This window comes from Aythya ferina, assembly GCF_964211825.1.
Source record: "Aythya ferina genome assembly, chromosome: 28".
Taxonomy (NCBI): Eukaryota; Metazoa; Chordata; class Aves; order Anseriformes; family Anatidae; genus Aythya; species Aythya ferina.
The window spans coordinates 3,728,733-3,748,456 of record NC_140325.1 but is presented as its reverse complement, the minus strand read 5'-3'; the positions used below and the strand labels follow the sequence as shown (position 1 = coordinate 3,748,456).

The 19,724-nt window shown below is 54.7% G+C and overlaps 2 protein-coding genes across 2 annotated transcripts; both read left to right on the top strand.

The window, feature by feature from the left end:
• The first annotated feature begins 1,665 nt into the window (after positions 1 to 1,665).
• LOC311424758 (keratin, type II cytoskeletal 4-like) lies at positions 1,666 to 8,226 on the top strand. The gene is made up of 9 exons (XM_084500152.1): positions 1,666 to 3,852; positions 4,214 to 4,428; positions 5,541 to 5,601; positions 5,983 to 6,078; positions 6,174 to 6,338; positions 6,503 to 6,628; positions 6,869 to 7,089; positions 7,260 to 7,294; positions 7,401 to 8,226. Exons 1-9 carry the CDS (start codon positions 3,286 to 3,288, stop codon positions 7,700 to 7,702), a joined length of 1,788 nt encoding a protein of 595 aa, XP_084356278.1. The 5' UTR covers positions 1,666 to 3,285; the 3' UTR covers positions 7,703 to 8,226.
• A 3,610-nt stretch (positions 8,227 to 11,836) lies between these two features.
• Positions 11,837 to 16,578, top strand: LOC311424755 (keratin, type II cytoskeletal cochleal-like; the record flags this gene model as incomplete). The annotated part of the gene is made up of 9 exons (XM_084500145.1): positions 11,837 to 12,469; positions 13,186 to 13,400; positions 13,638 to 13,698; positions 13,948 to 14,043; positions 14,214 to 14,378; positions 14,841 to 14,966; positions 15,153 to 15,373; positions 15,805 to 15,839; positions 15,941 to 16,578. The coding sequence occupies 9 exons, from the start codon at positions 11,837 to 11,839 to the stop codon at positions 16,318 to 16,320; spliced, it is 1,932 nt and encodes a 643-aa protein (XP_084356271.1). The 3' UTR covers positions 16,321 to 16,578.
• Between the last annotated feature and the right edge of the window lie 3,146 nt (positions 16,579 to 19,724).

Sequence of the window (19,724 nt, the reverse complement as noted above, 5' to 3'; positions counted from 1 at the left end):
CTTCCCAGCCCAGGCCCCAGCCCTGCAATTTGCCCGCTTACTAATTGCGAGCTGAGCGGCTGAGTCCTCGCCGCCTGACGGAGCGGGCTTTGCTCTCCCTGCCGCCTCTTCGGGGCGAAAGCGGGCCGCTTTGGGCTCCCCGGCCTTTCCCCCACAGAGGGTGCCGAGGGATGCTGCGGACGGGGGGGCAGCCCACGCTCGGGGCACCCCCAGCGGGCAGGGCCTGCGCTGCCCCCCCCTCTCCCCAGCGCCGGTGGCAGAGCTGCGGCTGCGCCTTCGAAGCGCGGAGCAGCCCCGGGCGCTCCCCTGCCCGCTGCGCCTCATTCCTTCCCCTCTGCCTCCTGCTTTGCATCCCAGACCGGGCAGTGTGGGCTGAGCAGCCCCGGGGCACTGGGGAAAGCGAGTGGCTGAAGTGGGGAGCCCCACGCCACCTCTGTCCCCTACCCACCCGAGGCTTTTGTGGGGCTGCAAGGAGCTCGCGTGGGGCTGGGTGGCTCCTTGTACAGCCCCGTGGGTGCTCCTGGAGGTGCCGAGTGCTGGCAGTGCCCGTTGGGGTAAATCACAGAACCATGGGAGGCTGCCAGAGTTCAGGAATTGTTTGGACAGCGCTGTCAGACACCTGCTCTGTTGTTTTTTTTTCTGGGTGGTCCTTTGGGGTCCAAGCAGTTGGATGCGATGGTCCTGGTGGGTCTCTTCCAACTTGGGTGTTCTGTGATTCTGTGGGATCATCTGGGTTGGAAAAGACCTTCAGGATCATCGAGTCCAACCACCAACCTGACCTCTCGATCCCCACCACTAAGCCATGCCCCTAAATCCTGGTTTATGGGATCCCACCACAGCCGCCTCCTGCTCTCCCACGGACCGGAGAGGCGGCACCTCCCCGTGTCCCCATGCCACAACCGTGGTGGCACCGAACCCGCGGGTCCCAGCCCCACGGTGCCACCCCAGGGTGCCGGGGCCCTGCCATAAGCGGTGCCGAAGCTCTGTGGCCGCGCTCCCCAGGAGCTCATTAACCAGAGAGAAGCCTCCAGGGATCAGATTGCACCGCCGGGATGGAAAGGAGCCGGCTATTTATATCGTCCCATGGGAAGAGCCCGTTTCCCCTCCGCGGCCTCTAAGCCTGGCCTAGCAAAGCTGTACGCGTGTGTGGGTGCCCTGGGGGCTGTCCCGTGCCCAGCAGGAGAAGTCCCTCGGCAGGTGGATGTGCGAGGGCACGGCTGGGGAGCGGTGGGGTTCCCGGGGTGGCTCCTTGGGGGTCCGGGTCCATAGCAATGGAGCTGCCTGGTTTTAAGCCATGTCTGGGGACTTTTTCTGGGTTTTTGGTGCAGGAAAGAGGCCTGAGCTGCTGGGTTTGGGGATATCTGACCTCTGCTGTGTGCTTTGCTGCCCGCAGTGGTCCCGTTTGTGGGGTGGCACTGCAGGAGCCAGACCTCTGCCCTGCACCCACAGTCCCACGGGGGTCTGGCTTCTCTCCAGGGCTCCCCGGGCACCCACGCCCTGGTGCAGGATGGATGGAGAAGCTCTCCCCGGGTCTCAGATGGGTTTTCCCACCCCAGCAGAGGGCTAAGACCTGGTGGGCATAGCAGGGTGCTTCTGGAGCAAGCGTCCGGCCGGGCAGGAGCCAGCGGTGTGTGCGGTGCCCATCGGAGCCGCCCTGGGAGCTCCGGCTCTGCGCCCGCGGGGCTCCGGCAGGTTGGCGCGGCTCCTCCGCCGGTTGCGCAAGGCGGAGGTGATGCAGCTGCCACCGCCCTGCACAGAGCAATCTCGGGGTGCCCCCGCAGCGGCCCTTTTGGGAAACGGGGGATCCCAGAGCCCTGGGGTGAGAGGAGGCTTCCAGGAAGGAGCGGGGGGTCTCAGGCTGAGGCTGTGTGCGGGTGGTGGCTGAGGGAGCAGGAGCTCGTCGGCTTCTCCCCGCTGCACAAATCCCCTTGGGCTGAGGGTGCCGCAGCGCAGAGAATGCTGGATGAGTTTCAGGAGGAAAAGCCCCCCCTGGACCAACTGCCCATCCGCAGGGATGCCCCAGCTCCGCTCATGGGCCCAAATTTGCACTTTTGCAGGGAAAAAGCAAGGAGGGAACAGGCTTGGAGCTGGAGCTGGCTCCCCGAACCTCTCCCACGAACGTTTCCAATAAAAGAGCTAATTACAGAGCATGCTGCTAAGCTGCCTGTTGTTGTCAGGGCTGCACTTGCAGCTTGTGGTTTGGGGGGAAGTCTTTTTTTTTTTAATAGCAGGATAAGTGGCGATCCTCAGTTTGATGGCACCTCCAGACACCTCTGCTAATTAAAATATAAATTAAAAGTGGTTAAGCAATTAAGCAGTCTTTTTCAAAACAATGAGAGCTTGCCCCCTGGCTTCCTGCCCTCCAGGGAGGTGGAAGGGGAATGAGGGGAGCCTGGAACCCAGGGTGCAGAACCCGGGGGCACCCTGGTGGTCCCCAGCCCACCTCCAGCCTCAGCACCAGCCCCGTGGTGGGGTTGGGACCTGCTGCTGCAGACACAGCTCGTTAGCACCACGACCCTAATGAGGGGCGGTGAAGGGGGCGCAGTGTGGGAACCCAGAGCTGCTCTGCGGACCCCTCATGTCCCACCGGGCTCAATTCACCATGCTTGGGGTGATCTGACATGCCTTAAAACCTCCTAAAAAGTCTTCTGTCCTGACACTGGGCTTGTTTGGTAACCCTGCCAAGGACTAACGCTCCCTGGGCTCCCTCCCTCGTTGTGAAACAGTTTTGGACAAACCAAGACAAAGCTCCCCGAGCAGAAAGTTGAACCGGAGTGCATCTGGGCCTGTGATTGGGAAACTAGGTTTTTGTTGGAATTCAGTGAACCTAGCACCTGCCATGAAGCTCAGAATGAATGATTTAGCTAAAGCAAGGGTCCCCCTTGAGGGTGTAACATGTCAAGTAATTTGTACTGCTTTGTCACTGCCATGAGAGCTATAGAAAGGCCCATGATGAGTTGACAGCTTTAGCTAAGGGAATTTGATTCGGGGATGCGTTTCCAACACCAACAATAGCTTTGTTTTATTTTCTTAGCTATCTAGGGAGTGTTTTGAGGCAGGTCACGGTGATGGCAGAGAGGAGAGGGGAAGGCATGGTTCCAAGCACACCTAAAACAATTAATAGAGTAAAACCCAACTTCTCCACTCCCCTGACACCCGGCCAACTCCCTCAGCACATAAAAAGGGGAATCGAGGCACGGTGCTGGCAGGACAGACCTTCCCGTGCTTCGCAGCCCTCCGGACGCAGCTCTCCTCTCTCAGCACCCTCGCTCTCGACCCGCCGCTATGTCTCGCCAGTCGTGTGGCCTCAACAAGGGCTTCAGCTCCAGCTCTGCTTGCCTGGGAGGAGGGAGGAACAAAGTCTCCTTCAGCTCGGTGGCCCGAGGAGGATGCCGGGGCTCTGGTGGCAACGCCGGCGGCTTCAGCAGCAGGAGCCTCTATAGCCTGGGAGGGAGCAAAAGCACCTCCCTGGGAGGATTCGGTGGAGCTGGGGCCTGCAGAGGCTTTGGGGCTGGAGGCCAAGGAGGCTTCGGCTACGGTCTCGGTGCCGGGGCAGGATTCGGTGGCGGCTTTGGCGGTGGGGCTGGGGTCGGCTTCGGCGGTGGGGCCGGGGTCGGCTTCGGCGGAGGCCTCGGTGGTGGTTTTGGTGGCTTTGGCGGAGGGTTTGATGGCGGGATTGGGGGGCAAGGCTTCCCCGCCTGCCCCCCGGGCGGCATCAGGGAGGTGACCATCAACCAGAGCCTGCTGGCCCCGCTCAACCTGGAAATCGACCCCGAGATCCAGAAGGTGCGAACGCAGGAGCGGGAGGAGCTGAAGACCCTCAACAACAAGTTCGCCTCCTTCATCGACAAGGTGAGCGCGGCGCCGGGCCAGGACCGGGGGTGGTTGGGGCACATCCCCATGCCCCTTGCGATGGCCACGGGGTGACCACACGGCTGCCAGAGAGCCCAGTGGGCTGGAAAATCGACCTCTGCAAGGGGCAGAGGACGTTGGGTTTCTCTGTGAGATGGGAGAGGGGAGGCCACCTGCCGGTGCCCGCTCAGCCCAGAGCTGCTGGGATGGGTTCTCCCATTGCCTGTGGGACCCTGGGCAGGCTGGGAGCACTCTGAGGAGGAGAGAACTCATTAAATGCAGGTGACGGGGACAAAAAATGGATAGAAAGATGCTTTTGAATATGGCCTGACCTTCTTCTGCCCCCCCGGCGCTCGGTTAGGTGCGGTTCCTGGAGCAGCAGAACAAGGTCCTGGAGACCAAGTGGAAGCTCCTGCAGGAGCAGAGCCCGAGCACAGGCGGCCGGAGCCTTGACCCCTACTTCGAAGCCTACATCAGCGGGCTGCGCCAGCAGCTGGATGGGCTCTCGAGCGAGAAGCACCAGCTGGAGCTGGAGCTGAAGAGCTTCCAGGACATGGTGGAGGAGTTCAAGACCAAGTACGTTGCTGGCGGCGCGGGCGCGGTGGCACCTCCTGGGTTTTCTTTTTGGCAAAGCTTGGGCTGAACGGGTTCACGTCCTGGATTCGCTTGTGGCTGTGTCCGAGCTGGGGCTGGTTTCTTACAGGTCTGATTATTTTTCACCAGCTGCACAAGGCTGCGTGCGGAGCTGGTCAAAACTACAGACTTTTGCCATTCCTCTTTTATTTTGTTTTATTTTATTATTTTTTTTTTTATTTTTTTTTATTTTTTTGCATAATGGCAAAAAAAAAATCAAAATGAAAACTACCTTTGAACAGACAGAAAATTCAAGTAACCGCAGGAATGAACTGTGTTCCACTTGTTTCGGTGATTAAATAATGCAAAATGCTATGAGGAAGTTGCCACCAGCTGTGAGTTTTGACAGCAGGGCCCAATTTTTCAAGGTGTGTCTCGGTGCGTATTGTCTGAGCTGCGGCTGTCACCGAGGCAGGATCTTCTGCTGTTTGTCTTCCCCACTTAAGAATCCGTGACATTATGATTTAATGAACCAATTAGACCAGTTGCTAAATTGCAGCGTGATTTCCTCATGGATTTCCTCATGGACTCCTTAGTTAGATCTTCCTTTGGAAATACGATGTGGAGGGAAGGATTATTTTCCCAGCATTATTTACGGGATTAATTTCTCCAGTTGGAAAAGCAAGAATGAAGCCTGGAGAAATGTCTGTGCTGAAAGACTTGCGAAAACCTTGGGGGGAAAGGAAGACAGGGGCTCGCCAGGAGCACCCAGATCCCTCCTCTGCTGAAGCCAAGGGCCAGAAACCGTCTGCCTTTTGGAGATGCTCTCCGTGCTCTGCAGCAATTGCCCGCTGAGCAAGGGGCCAGATTCGGCCCTGGCTGGAGGCTGGGGGGTCCCAGAGGTGCTGCAGGGTCCCGGAGGTGCTGCAGGGACCATGGGGCAGGAGGTGCTGGGGTGCCCGTGGTGGCTCACAGGGAGGCCGCGCTGCTGCTGCCTTTCCCTCAGGACGATTTTTGCTGCGCGTTGTTCTGAGGCCAGCGGCCTCTGGCTGCCAGCGGCAGAGGCAGAGCCAAAGCAAGCAGAGAGATTTGATCTCCCTCGTTGTAATCAACAGGTACGAGGAGGAAATCAACAAAAGGACAACTGCAGAGAACGACTTTGTGCTCCTGAAGAAGGTAAAGTGCTGGGCTGCTTACGGCAGGAGGACAGAGCACTTGCAAAGACGAGGGCAGATTTTAATCGAGCTTGTGCCTCGTTAAGAAAAGGGAGCTGAAGCCTGGAGAACCTTAGGGGCAGAGGATGAGGAAGCTGGGAGCTGCTGCTGCTGGCCAAACCTGCAGCACAATAACCCAATTACTGCCTTTGTCGGCGTTTTCTGAGCGCTTGGTTATGTTTAAATTTAATGCAATGCCCCGTGTGCTCGGGGGCTGTCTCAGCCCACCTGTGCGGGTCGGTGTCTGCATTAGGGCAGAGTGGGGCCCCGAGATGTGTGTACAGCCAGGGGCTGGGGCTCGGCTGCCTGGGGCAGAAAGCTTCCACCCCCCTTTCTGCCACAGGATGTGGATGCTGCCTACATGACCAAGGTGGAGCTTCAGGCGAAGCTGGACTCCCTGGCAGATGAGGTGAACTTCATGAGGAGCCTCTATGAAGCGGTAAGGGGTCCCAGGGGCATGGCGGGGCGGAGAGGGGCCTCAGCACCCAAAGGAGGTTGTGGCGGGGCTGAGCCCGGTGCCGGTGCGGGTTGCAGGAGCTGTCCCAGATGCAGAAGACCGTGTCCGACACCTCCGTGGTGCTGTCCATGGACAACAACCGCAGCCTGGACCTGGACAGCATCATCGCGGAGGTCAAGGCGCAGTACGAGGAGATCGCCAACAGGAGCCGGGTGGAGGCCGAGACCTGGTACCAGAGCAAGGTGCGGGGTCTGTGTGGGGCTGGGGCTGGAGGAGCTGGTGGGACTGGGGGGAATGGGGCCATGCTGGGGGGCTGCGGAATTGGCCCAGGGAAGGGGCTGCTGCGGGGCGGTGCAGGGAGCCCAACCGTGCTGCGCCTCACGTGCTCCTCTGGCTTCTGTACCAGTACGAGGAGCTGCAGGTCACAGCAGGAAAGCACGGAGACAGCCTGAAAGACACAAAGGCTGAGATCTCCGAGCTCAACCGCATGATCCAGAGGATACGGGCAGAGATCGAGAGCGTGAAGAAGCAGGTAAGGCTTGCATTTTGGGGAAATGGGTAACTAGTAACTAGCAACTGGTAACTGGGTAACTGGTAACGGATCCTGGTAAGCCCCTTCGGAGCTCCCCTACACCCCATGCTCTGCTCAGAGGCTGCTGTGTTTGGAGCAGCTGAGCCCAGGAGGTGCAGGCACAGAGTGTGGCGTGCCCGGGGACCGCGGGTGCTGTGCGCCTCCTGCCCCACTCCTCGCATCCTTGGCTCTGCCCCGCAGTGCGAAACCGTGCAGAGCTCCATCGCGGACGCTGAGCAGCGCGGGGAGCTGGCCATCAAGGACGCCAAAGCCAAGCTGACCGAGCTGGAGGCGGCCCTGAAGAAAGCCAAGGCAGACCTGGCCCAGCAGATGCGTGAGTACCAGGAGCTGATGAACGTCAAGCTGGCCCTGGACATCGAGATCGCGACCTACAGGAAGCTGCTGGAGGGCGAGGAGTGCAGGTGGGCACAGGTCCAACAGAGCTCGACGGCATCCTGCCGGGCCCATGGGGAGGACGCAGCACTCTGCGTCCCCTCTGCTAAAATATGAGCGGTGCTGCAGCGCACCACGCTCCTACGGACCCCGAAGAACCAAGCCGCATGGCGCTGATATCCATCCCTTTTCCTTGCAGGATGTCTGGAGAGTGCCAGAGCTCTGTGAGCATCTGTAAGTACCGCTCCCTGCTCCGATGGAGCACGGGGGGCCGTGGGGGGTGCTCCAGCACTTTCGGCCCCACCGGAGGTAACCCCGCGCCTCCCACTTGTCTCTGCAGCTGTGGTGGGCGGCAGCAGCTCTGTAGGAGGCGGATACGGTGGCAGCAGCGGAGTCTACCTTGGAGGAGGAGGAGGAGGAGGAGGAATGGGGTTCGGCGCTGGAAGTGGGAGAGGCAGCTGTAACACAGGCGGCGCTGGCTTCTGCTACAGCTTAGGAGGGGGCGGATTTGGTGCCGGGGGAGGATTTGGCTCTGGAGGAGCAGGGTTCTGCTCCGGAGGGGCAGGGTCCAACTCTGTCGTGGTGGGGTCTGGCAGCATCCTGAAGAACAGCAGCTCCATGTCTGGGTGCCGGCGGGTCTAGGAGAGCAAGCTATCCCCCCTCCCCAGCACCCAAAGGAGAAAGGCAGCAAACCCCACCACGACCACCGCCACCCATCCGCTGCTGTGTGGGGGCCACGCCCCCGTTTGGACCAGACCCCGTCCTCCTTTGGAAACTGCGTGGGGCAGTGATGCTCAGCGATGTGCACCAGCTGGGGCTGCTGACAAGCTCAGCAGAGGGCTCGAGGCGGTCTCACGTCCCCGGTCCTCGCCTTGGGATGCTGCCGGGCTGCTGACTGTGGGGCCAGGAGCTGCCATTTGAAAGCCCCCCCCCCCGAAAAGCTACAGCAGTGGTGATCCTAGACCAAGAATTTCCCAGCTGGTCCCAGCCAAAGAGACGTCCTCGCCTGCTGCAGTTTTGTTTTCCTAACCAAGGTGCCAGCATTTCACCAGTGTCCTTCAGAAGCAGCTGTAAAATGTTCGGTTTTGTTCGGGCTTTCCCTTTTTGTTGCAATCGTGGGAATGTTGGCGCTTGTTTGCTTAAGCCTTTCTCCTTTGGCATGTGCCATACCCTAATAAACACTAGAGGCAGTAAACTTGTGTGGTTTTCTGTTCTGACCGGGGAGTTTCGTGTCCTAACAGGACTCCTCTTTGTGGAGATCTGGAAGCATTGCCTGGCTTTCCCTTGCCCTTTGCAGGTGGCACTGGAAGGCCCCGTGGAGGCAGCCGGGTTGGAGCCAGCTCAGCTGGGCTTTGGCACAAGCCTGTGCCACCTCTGCCCCATGGGTGGGGAGCACTGTGTGCTGGCCTTTCAGCCCACCCCAGGCATCTGTGGCTGCTTTCAAGGCGTCTGCCACGGGGGCCTTGGAAACACAGCAGGCGCCAGCGCTCAGCCCCCTCTAGGGCGCTACCCCTGTGCAGAAGTAAAGTATTTCTGGGGAGCTTAGAGCCGAAAACTCCCAGTGTGGCTTCACCTCTTGCTCAGGAGACCTTGAGTCATGTCCCTGGTCAACCGCAGCCTTGCTCGGGGCTGTGGGTGAGTCACTTTCAGCTCAGCCCGTGCTCCGCTCCCTGCTTGCAGGTGCTGGAGCACTGGCGCAGCAGCGGCGTGTCACAACTCTGCCAGCTGAGGCATGTAACTGCTTGGCTGGGGACATGCTTTGGACAAAGGTAAACGCACTGGTAAGCTGTAAAGGGACCCGAGATGGTGCTGAATGAAGACAGCGATGTCCCTTGGAGTCAACCAAAGCTGGCTGTGCTGTGGGAGCACCTCCAGCCCATGCCTCCTGAGGGAGGGCTGCCCCACGCAGAAACAAAGGGCTGCTAGGTGTGCACAAAGGCTTTGCTTAAAACAAACACCAAAAAGCACTTTTCTTTTGTTCCTCTGATTGCAGCAGCAATTAAGGGAGGATTCTCCTGGGCAGGACTGAGACATGACAAAGTTTCTGCCTGTTGGAGCACTGAGAACTTCACCTGACCCGAAAGAATTTCTGATTAATTTCGTTGTCATTGCCCTCCGTGTTGAAAGTCCCTTCTAGAACATGCTCGCACAGTGAAGATATCTAGATGCCAAGTGCTTTATCGGAAGCGTGGGGACTTAACGCTCTGCTTAGCTTCTCCTCCAGAACTTCTCCTGGTCTGAGGCTGACGGCATCTCCCAAGTTCGGTGCGCGCTGGCAGCTCCCTGCTGAGCCTTTTGCCCCAGGCGTCTCCCTCATTCCTGTCCCTTCGTTGTCCTCCAGCAGGGAGGACATGGTTGGAGGCCACGGGGGCCCAGTCTGCCCGTTGTATTTGGACGTACGGTGCTGCTGAGCCCCAAATCCCTGCCTGATTTCCCAAACTTGGCCGCAGACACGGTGGTGACTCAATGTGCGCGTTATCTAAACACGTGTGCTTGGGACGGGAGCATTGTGCTGACTTAGCGCATCTCCCGCCGAGCACGGCTGGGAACATGAAACCTCCCGAGCCCGTCGTCCTGCCTACAGGAAAGAAAGAAAGCCACGCAACCGTGGATTTGGTAATCCGGAGGGGGGCGAGGGAAGAAATAAGTCACTTGCTAAACGTGTGTGTATGCACACAGGGGTGCCTGCACCGCGACGTCCCAAGCCCACAGCACCCGCCTGATCCCTGCGGTGCGGCAGGCAGTGCCAACACACATTCAGCAGATAAATCAAAAGTGAAATGCACTCACTGCCCGAGTCAGTACTGCCAGGTCTCACTTGCTATTTGCCCAATTTTTTTGTCCCAAAATTTGGAGAGAAAGACCAGCGAGCCACACTAGGGTCTGTGGTCTGCGTGCACCATGGGGCACAGCCACCAAAGCCCCGTCACTCCCATGGTCTCATGGGGTTCTGGCTCTGTATTTTTTGGCTGGCTCCTTTCCCTGACCCCTGCCCATGGATGAGGTGCCGGTGCTGGGGTGGGATGAGCAGCCCCTGGGGCATGGCCGCGTTTTGGTGGTGCTGCCAGTTTAACCGCACATTAAGTGCTGCCTGGGTGCCTGAGGCGCTTTTGGAAATAGGAGCCTGGGTGATATTTTAGGAGGTATTTAAACTTCTGAAGATACCAGGAGTTGCTCGTGTGGATTTTCAGGAAGCACTTAATTGCCTGTGTCCTATGGGAACTTCTGAGAGTCTCGTCAGACAGCACAGTTAGATGCCTAAATAACCATAAAGAGGCTTGGGCTTCAATATTGCCTAGGCGGCGTTAAAGTTGTGGTGCTCTGGTTCTCCTGCTGTCAGGGATTGCTGAAAACTAATAAAGAAGATGAACTTCTCAGTAAGAATTTTTAAAAAGAGGCAGTAGGTGTTATTTGGTAGCCAAGTTTCTGCAGGACAACAGGATGAATGCGCAGTGGTTCACAGTCTTATGGCAAGTTTAGCTTGTAAGCTGATTCCTTCTCAGTAACGATACCAGAACCAGAGCATTTTGATAAGCTTCTACCGTTCTAAAACCCGGTGACTGCTTTCAAATAAGTGAAAAAAGGATACCTACCCGAGGTCTTGAAGGAGGGCTCAACACAGCTTACAAGTGTGTCTGTCTGCCAAAACTATATTTGCATATAAATGCTGAAGTGAGCCAGGTAGCTGAAAAGCATGCATTTCCTCAAGTGAAAGTCCTTGTGCTCTCTGTTCTCCATTTTTATATACCTCTACAAACAAGTTGAGCTCTTCAGCATCCTCTGCCTAGCTAATTGCATTTAAGTGTTTATGTTGTGTTACGTGGGCAGGAGGACTTTGCATGCCTCCTCTCTGCCTGTTCTCAGGGCTGGTTGCCTGCCTGCCCGCACAGCAGCGGCTGGGCTGCTGCTGCATTTCCTGGCTCTTCTCATGGTCGGTCCCTTCCTGAAACCCTCAGGAAATCCCCAAGGGATTTCCCATCCGTGATGGTCGTGGCACTTCTCCACTGTTGCAGAGACCTTCTCGGCATGAAGATACCGGGGCTTGTGTTCAATGAGTTTGGTCCAAAAATGAAAGAATTTCCAGCACCAGCCGTTGCCACGGCATCTCTTCTCTGGTAAGGTTTCATTGATCGAAAAGATGCAAAGCCTCATCAAAATGCAATTTGCTGAGCCCTAGCTCTGGGTTGAGAAACTACTTCTCTAAGCCAAAGGCAATTTTCCATGTAAAAAGAAGGCTAAGGGCGTAACTTAGGTGTGTTTTGGGAATTGTGTAAGCCATGCTACAATTTGGCATGAGCCACAGTGCCTGCCTGCCATAGGGCTTTGGAGTGGAAGATCAAAATAGAGATAAACATAAGCAGGGAAACAACCACAATGGATGAAAGGTGAAAAAAAGACTAGTCTAACACAGGGAGACTGTTACCGTGCCACAGAAGTACAAGACTTCTTAGTCATTGAGTACTACCCTTTGGTAGACACGGTTGTATCTTTGTTAATTTTCTTCTGCATTATAGGGTGTGTTTCTGGGTAGGGTCAATGTTTGGCAAATTGAAGATGAAAATCTGTAAACCACGCCAAGCTGATGAAGACAGTAACTGTCTCCTCCTTCACGCCCATGCAAACCCAGCCCACCTCCAGAAACAGATAAAAGAGAGCATCTGCTGCCCTCCAGTCAGAGGGACTTACTTCCCTTCTCTTTGCACTCACCTCCTCGCAGCCCAACCCCATCGATCGTTCTTCTCTTTTTGACTTTGACCCCACTTGGAAGAAGCAGCCATGTCTCGGCAGTCTGTCTGCAGAAGCTTTGGAGGAGGGAGTAGAAGGGGCTACAGCTCTTGCTCTGCCATAGGTGGTGGCTTTGGAGGAGGTGGCGGCAGAAGCAGGAGCAGCTACAGCTCCTTCTCTATGTCCAGGGGATATGGAGGTGGTGGACGTTGTGGAGGGTTTGGCAGCAGGAGCCTCCACAACATGGGTGGCAGCGGAAGGATTGCCATGGGAGGATGCTACGGTGGCGGAGGCTATGGAGGCAGAATGGGCGGCTTCGGTGGAGGCTATGGAGGAGGAATGGGCGGCTTCGGAGGAATGGGTGGCTTCGGAGGAATGGGTGGTGGAGGAATGGGTGGTGGTGGAATGGGCGGTGGAGGAATGGGCGGCTTTGGTGGAGGCATGGGTGGTTATGGTGGAGGCATGGGTGGTGGAGGAATGGGCGGCTTTGGTGGTCCAGGCTTCGGCATGCACGGCTTCGGTGGCCCTGGCAGAGGTGGCCCCGGCATCCAGCCGGTGCAGGTCGACTCAAGTCTCCTGCAGCCGGTCCACGTTGAGATTGACCCCCAGATCCAGCAGGTCAAAAACCAGGAAAAGGAGCAGATCAAGACTCTTAACAATCAGTTTGCTTCCTTCATTGACAAGGTGAGAGGGTGGGATTGTGACTAGTAAGGGTCAGCGTTTGGAGGAGCTGTCAAGTTCTGCAGAAATTTTCTCCTTTATGAGCTAAGCATCAGTAGGCTGAGAAGCTTGGGAAGAGCCTTGCTCTTAAGTACTGCTAGGGAAAAGATGAGAATCTCTCTTCCACATGAGATCAAAGCTATATCTTCAGGGCTTACTCCAGCCTGTTGCACCAGGTTCAGCTAATAGGTTATTCCTGCAAACAGGCTAAACGCCTCCAAACGTTTTCTGGTTTCATGCACAAAATTTCACTTCTGCACCTTTCCCTTTCCAAATACCCTTCAGTTTATGTATTCACTAATGTTTTTTTTTTTTTTTTTTTTTTTTTTTTTTTTTCCTCTCTCTCTCTCTCTCTCTCTCTTTTTTTTTTTTTTTTTCCCAAGTATCCAGGGTTGTAGTTTAGACTAGAAATCTCAACTTTCTAGGCTACCTGCCGTGGCAGAGTATTGCAGCTGGTGCTACACTTTAAAGCTCCTTTGATTTGAATATGACTTAGAACTTTCCTCCCTTTCTTGACCTCGCAATGTTGTCAACAACAGAGCTTCTAAACAAAATGCTAGCTACCTCTTGTGTCATCATGCCAAGAAGAACTGGTGCCCTTTTCACAAGGTGGACGGGGTGTCCTGTCTGCTGCTGTTGCTTCATGTCTGACGGTGGATGCTCCATGTGTTGGCTTTCAGGTGCGCTTCCTGGAGCAGCAGAACAAGGTGCTCTCCACCAAGTGGGAGCTGCTGCAGCAGCAAGGGCCCTCGGGGCCGAGGAAGAACCTGGATGTCCTCTTTGAGAATTACATCCAGAACCTGAAGAGGCAGCTGGACTCGATCCTGGCACAGAGGGGGCAGCTGGAATCAGAGCTGCAGAACATGCAGCAGTACGTTGAGGATTACAAAACCAAGTAAGTGCAGTGCTGAAGTAACACAGAAAGCAGCTCGAGCAGCTGACAGTGATGGTAATCTTTATTTCACAGGTCACCTTTCTTTACATGTGTACATTTTATAGCAATTATGGACAAAGTTTGGTCAATTTAAATATTTATTCTGTTTGTATGTGTGTGTGTATGTGTTTGTTTTGTTTAGCATTGCCTTAGGCAGGAAAATTCAGGAAACTCAGCTTATATTTTTACTCTCCATAGGTATGAGGAAGAGATCAACAGGCGCACAGCAGCCGAGAATGAGTTTGTGGTGCTCAAGAAGGTGAGTCACAGGCACTAGAAAATGATTGATTGAATATCAGGCTTTGTCTGTGCTTTAAGGGGTTTTCCTCTTGGATGGGAAAACCAACGGAGATTGTAGGATCCGAGGGCGGCTCCTGGAAGCCTCTCGCTTTTTTCTGCACGGCTGAATAGCTCTGTCACAGCTGTTACCTTCAGCACCGACCAACTTCTGTGGTCTTGAAGGATTTCCAAGAGGAAATGAAAGCACTCTCTGTGATCTGTCCTGCAGGATGTGGACACTGCCTACATGACCAAGGTGGAGCTGGAAGCCAAGGTGGGAGCTCTGACCGACGAGATCAACTTCCTGAGGTGCATCTACGAGGAGGTAAGAGCCTGCCCGAGCTGCAGCGAGGTGCGGGGGGAGTCCAGGCACCGAGGGCAGGCGAGGTGCCCGTGGGGCTGCGGTCCGGAGAGTCGCTGGGGCTGCCGGAATGGCTGCTCTGCGCTGCCCTCCTCTCCTGGCACGCTGAGGCTGACTCCTGTGCTTGGTTGCAGGAGCTGTCTCAGATGCAGACAATCAGCCGCGACCTGTCTGTGGTGGTGTCCATGGACAACAACCGCCACCTGGACCTGGACAGCATCATCGAGGAGGTCAGGCGCCAGTACGAGCAGATCGCTCAGAGCAGCAGAGCAGAAGCTGAGGCTTGGTACCAGAGCCAGGTGAGCTGGGAAGCACTTGAGGGAGCTGGGGTGGTGGTTTGAGTTTGCAGATGAACTGTGACAAAGTGAGAGATGTCTTTAAGCTAACGGTGCTGGAGGAAGTCTCAAAAGGAAGGGTGTTGCAGCTGAGGGGTCTGGCTCCCTCTTCACAAGTCCAGAATCTTACTCTGGCATTCTGTCTCAATAAACAACATCCATTATTTAGAAACTACCAGGACAAAGTATCTTTACAGAAACCAAAGGACACTTGTTTGTCTAACTAAGATCTTTCTCCAAATTCAGAAATGTAGGAGGCAATGATAATTGTATCTTAGAACCATCTTAGAACATAGAGCTGGGCATCTACCTTTTAGGGACCACTGTGTTGGGTGCTCTTAGCAGCACATGAGCTAGGGAAGTTGAGAATCTTGTCTAGGCATTAGGAACGTTTCACTGAAGGGTTGTTTGTCTCGTTACCATCAGTACGAACAGCTGCAGAGCACTGCTGGAATGCACGGGGACAGCCTGCGCAACACCAAGATTGAGATCCAGGAGCTGACCAGGAACATCCAGAGGCTGCGGGCTGAAATTGAGAACGTGAAGAAGCAGGTAGGGGTTATTTGGTGTCTCACTGGATACCAGCTGTATCACAAACCCAGTTGTGTGGGGCAAAAACATTTTCTTCAACTACTGCTGTTGCCTTCATGGTGTTGACTTTTTTTCCTCTGCTTGAGGCTTGGGGGTCGATGCAGGTGACAAAATGTGACCTGAGAATATGCTCTTCTTCTTGCTCAGAACCAGCAGCTGCAGGCAGCTATTGCTGAGGCCGAGGAGCGTGGTGAGATGGCTCTGAAGGATGCCAGGTTGAAACTGGAGGAGCTGGAAAGTGCCCTGAGCAAAGACAAGGAGGAGCTGGCTCGCCTGTTGAAGGAGTACCAGGAGCTGCTGAACATCAAGATTGCCCTGGATGTGGAGATTGCCATGTACAGGAAGCTGCTGGAGGGAGAGGAGAACAGGTAAAACATTCCACCTCTGATTCCAGGGCGATGTTGCAACCTGGGCTGGACCCCATGAGATTTGACATCACAGTGTAAGCTCAAAGCAGCTTTTCGGATTACAATGGGTAGATACATCTATTTGTACATTATATTTAAGGTTCTTAGGATTGTCAATTGACAATCCTTGTGATATAAACAATATTTTGTTCTAACACATACAGATTTCATAATGAACCTGAAGTTTGGAAGAACCTCATTGCAAAGAGGGATTATCACTATCTTCCCTCCCTAAATATTTTAGTGTTAGTGGGGTTCCCTATATAGTTGAAAAAAAAAAAAAAAAAAAAAAAAAAGCAGGTACACCTATGGTTACATAATGTAAATTAACTTCTCAGAATATAAGATATCTCTTTTGTTAGGCTACTAAAATATACTATTTCCTTTTTCAGGCTTTGCAACGACGGCATGTCCAACGTGAATGTCTGTAAGTATCCTCAGTTGTTTCCTTGTGGAATCACAGTGGGCTGTGTATTTTGGAGAAGCAATATGCCACGGCCCCATGCATAACCTGTGCTTCTCTTCCAGCTGTGGTAGGCAGGACCACCATCTCCGGAGGTCGAGGAGGCATGGGAGGAGGCTTCGGAGGCAGCGGCATGGGAGGAGGCTTCGGCGGCAGCAGCATGGGAGGAGGCTTTGGCGGCAGCGGCATGGGAGGAGGCTTCGGCGGCAGCGGCATGGGAGGAGGAATGGGAGGAGGAGTATGTGGAGTAGGAGGAGGCTTTGGAGGTGGAAGCTCTGGAGGCAGCTGTGGCATGGGAGGAGGAATGTACAGCGGAGGCTTCTCTTCTGGAAGTGGAAGGATGTGCGCGTCTGGAGGTGGCAACTTCAGCTCCGGTGGGGGATCCTCCTCCGTCCGCAGATGTGTCACAACCACCTCCGTCAAGTCTTCAGGAGTAAGGTTCTGAGCCCTGAAGGCAGATCGAGAAACAAAAGAAGCTTCTCCTCCCCTCTCCTGGCAGCAGCCCAGCCTCCTTAAATCCGACTCCGGTATCCCGCAAGGAAACGAACTGTGTCCCTCTCGGTCCACCACCTACCCGCTGGGCCTCCGGGCTCCTTCACAGGAAGGGAGCCTCGTGGCCGTGCCACGCTGTTCACTAGCCCCATGCCCAGCGATGAATAACTGAGCAAAGAAAAGTCTCTCGTGTGGATACCCAGCGCGGAGAGCTGATTTAAAGGAGGGAAATGCTCTGCCTTTCTTGCTGCCTTGTACATTTCTCGCTGCCTTGTGGCAAACGTGTATAAAAACACTCTCTGTGCCTATTCCGTCAGGTTGCTTCCTAGATGGCCGTATCCCTGGGGTGCTTCTGCATGCAGTACATCCTGCTGCTTCCATTCACTTGTGCTGCGGGGCATGGCAGGCAGGGGCAAGTGGACTCCTCCCTTGGCAGAGCCGGGGAGCAAGCAGCCTCTCTGCAGGCGACCAGAGGGACAAATTGTCCCGGGGCGAAGCACCTGGGCAGCTTTAGGTGCCCGGTGTCTCCTGCTAGACGCAGGAGCACTCTCGAGCCGTGGCTTCGGGCTCCACTTGCCCTTGCTCCATGGTACCTGCTGACACCTCCTGCCCGCGTGGACACTTTGCAAAGAAAACCAAGCTTGCTTTTCTGCGCTAGGCCCGCTGTGACATGGAACCAGATGTACTGTGCCCCCTCCTTTCCTTTCTGTGTGTGATATGTCCTTGGGATGTTGCCATTCTCAATAAATTGCAGAGAACATTCACGGTGTTTGCTTGTCACTGCTTTAGAAGTCTCTCCTCCGTAGGATTGCCTCTGGGGAAGCGATGTGGTGGGAACCTGGGTTGTGCTCAGCACGTCATGGCTGTGCCATGAGGGCCTGGCGCGTGTCCAGGCATGGGGGACTCTGCCCCGCACTGTTACGGCCTCACCTTGAGCACCGGGTGTGGGTGTCGCAGGATGAGAGGGCCTCAAAACTGTCAGGGAGCCTCCAAAGGAGGGTGACAAAGATGGTGAAGGTTCTTGAGGGAAGGACATGTGAGGAATGGCCAAGGTCTCTGGGTATGTTTGGCCCAGAGCAGTGCAGGCTGAGGTGACACCTCCTCTTCTCCAGACTAAACAACCCCAGCTCCCTCAGCAGCTCCCCCTACAGCTTGTGTTCCAGACCATTTTTATGGCTCTCTTCCAACTCAGGATATGCAATAACTCTTGATATCTCGATAAAAGACTCATGACTTTTTTTTTGAAAACATGAGCCCACACATAGGATGTTTGATCAAATGTTATGCAGGCAGACAGCTCAGACAGAAACATTTTTCTCGTATTCACGACTCAGCCATGGTAACAACCAAGGGATTTGAAGGACTGTCTCACAGCATCCCCTTCGTATCTCCCCATACACCAGTAGGCCACCGTGTTAGGTGAGGAGGGTGGCAGTGGTCCTGAGGGGGGAGGCCACCTCTCCAGCTGCCTGGGATGGTGGATATGGACGCTGGCCAAGCAGCTGGCCTGAGGCCTACAAGGCGGCGGTGGCCAGGTGGGCTGCACAGCTTGGAGGCCTGAGGGCACCAAGGGATGATCTGTGCCGACTTGTGGCCATCACGTCCTCACCGGCCGTCTGAAAAGTCAGACAAGTCTCTCGGTGCCTCGTCTCTGCATTGAGAATGAGTGGGAGAGATTTGGTGTGGTGCGAGGGGGAGGCCGGGGAGCAGGAGGTGGGCAGAATGCTGATGTGTTTGATCTGCGCTGTGCTGCAGTGCCTCCACCGCAAGAAGAGATCAAAGAGTCAGAAACCGCTCTCAGTAGTGGTTTGGGAGTCCCACAACAACCCCTGTGAGCGACCAGTGTCCCTGTAGCAGGTCAGCAGGTGCCGACTTTGGGAGAGGGCCACTGGAGGCAACGGGGAATGGTTAGAGGGGTCTTGGAAGAGGGCCTTGTGCTCCCTGTGGGGAGCAGCAGAGCAGCGGTAGAGCTGGCAAAGGTGGCCTTGTTTGGCACCCAAGGCAGAGGATGGAACGGCAACGCCTGTGAGGAGCTGAGCCTCTGCCAAGAGCATTTTGGGTTTGGCCTGGGGCAGAGTCAACTGCTTTGGTGCTTAATTGGAGCGCTCGGTTTCCTTTCAGCCTTAGCACCTGAACGCAGCGTTGTGGGCATTGCTGTGAGGAGTGATGGTGGCATCCTTGTCGATGCCACCGCTCGAGTTTCATGCCAGAATCTCTTTACTGTGCATGGGCTGAAGGTGCAGCCTGGCACTGCATCTTTTTTTTTTTTTTTCTGCAGAGTTTATGTTTTGCCTAGTGTTGATGATTTTGCTGCATATAACTTCTTGTGTAAGAGATCAGAAGGGATTGCTGGAGCCCAAGCTGCCTATCGAGTTTCACCTGGAGGAGGCTGATGCGACTCCAGGTCTGGAATAATCTACACATCTTGTCTGGAGATGTCAGAGTGACTCAATCTGGGCGTCTTATCTGTATGTGCCGAATGTGGTCAGCATCCAGGCATTTGGCTGACTTGACAGATTTTGCCCCTGGTTGTGGAGTCGCCATGTGGGATGTTACAAGCACCTCGTGCTGCCTACTGAGAAAAGCGTCTCCCGTGTGTGTGGTAATCTGGAGGAAGGTCATGAGGAGATATGACCTGTTTTTTCCTGACAGAAAATTAAGCTACCTTACGTTTCTCTGGAACTGCACCCAATGGACAGGAGTAATGGATTGCAGCATGAGGTGGAGTGTTTATTTATCTGTCCTGGATTAATGACCAAGGAATTAGATCCTTGTTTTGAAAGAGGTGTCCCTTCTCTGCTGTGTGGATGGCTGCCAATTCTACAGCAGCAGCTTTTGGCTGAGCCAAGCTGCAGCCATCCGGGTAGCCCTTGGCCAAGTGTTCCTTGAGTCCCTCAAGGGTAACGTTCTCCATGCTCCTATGCCCTGTTGCATGAAGAGGCTGTGGAGCCAAGCATCCTCCATCTCGGTGGCATTTAGTGGCTTTTATGGTTTGGATTCCTTTAGCTATTCCGTGAGACAGTTTTCCTAGGGCTTTCAAGTGCCTGTGGCTAATGGCTAATACCTACTGATATTTTCAAACAATGCTTCATTGTGCAAGTCTTATGGGATATCATGGATGTAAATTTAATACTTAGATCTTTTGAATAACCTTAAATTCATGTTCATTATTATTTTAAATCTTTTGAAGGTTCGTAATGTTTATTTTCTCTTCTCATTTTTAGATTACTTGTGCTGGCTACATACAAGAGGAAACGTAAAAATTTAGTGCTTTATTTCACACATTAGCTGAAATGCATATTTGATTTCATATTTCCAGGCTGATAATGCCTACAGAATGCTTTTTAAATGGCATTT

Excerpts from the sequence above, each read along its gene's own strand:
- LOC311424758 (XM_084500152.1), top strand. The coding sequence starts at position 3,286 with ATGTCTCGCCAGTCGTGTGGCCTCAACAAGGGCTTCAGCTCCAGCTCT. Across the intron at positions 4,429-5,540 it reads GTGGAGGAGTTCAAGACCAA|GTACGAGGAGGAAATCAACA; the intron begins GTACGTTGCTGG and ends TGTAATCAACAG. Across the intron at positions 6,079-6,173 it reads TGAGGAGCCTCTATGAAGCG|GAGCTGTCCCAGATGCAGAA; the intron begins GTAAGGGGTCCC and ends TGCGGGTTGCAG.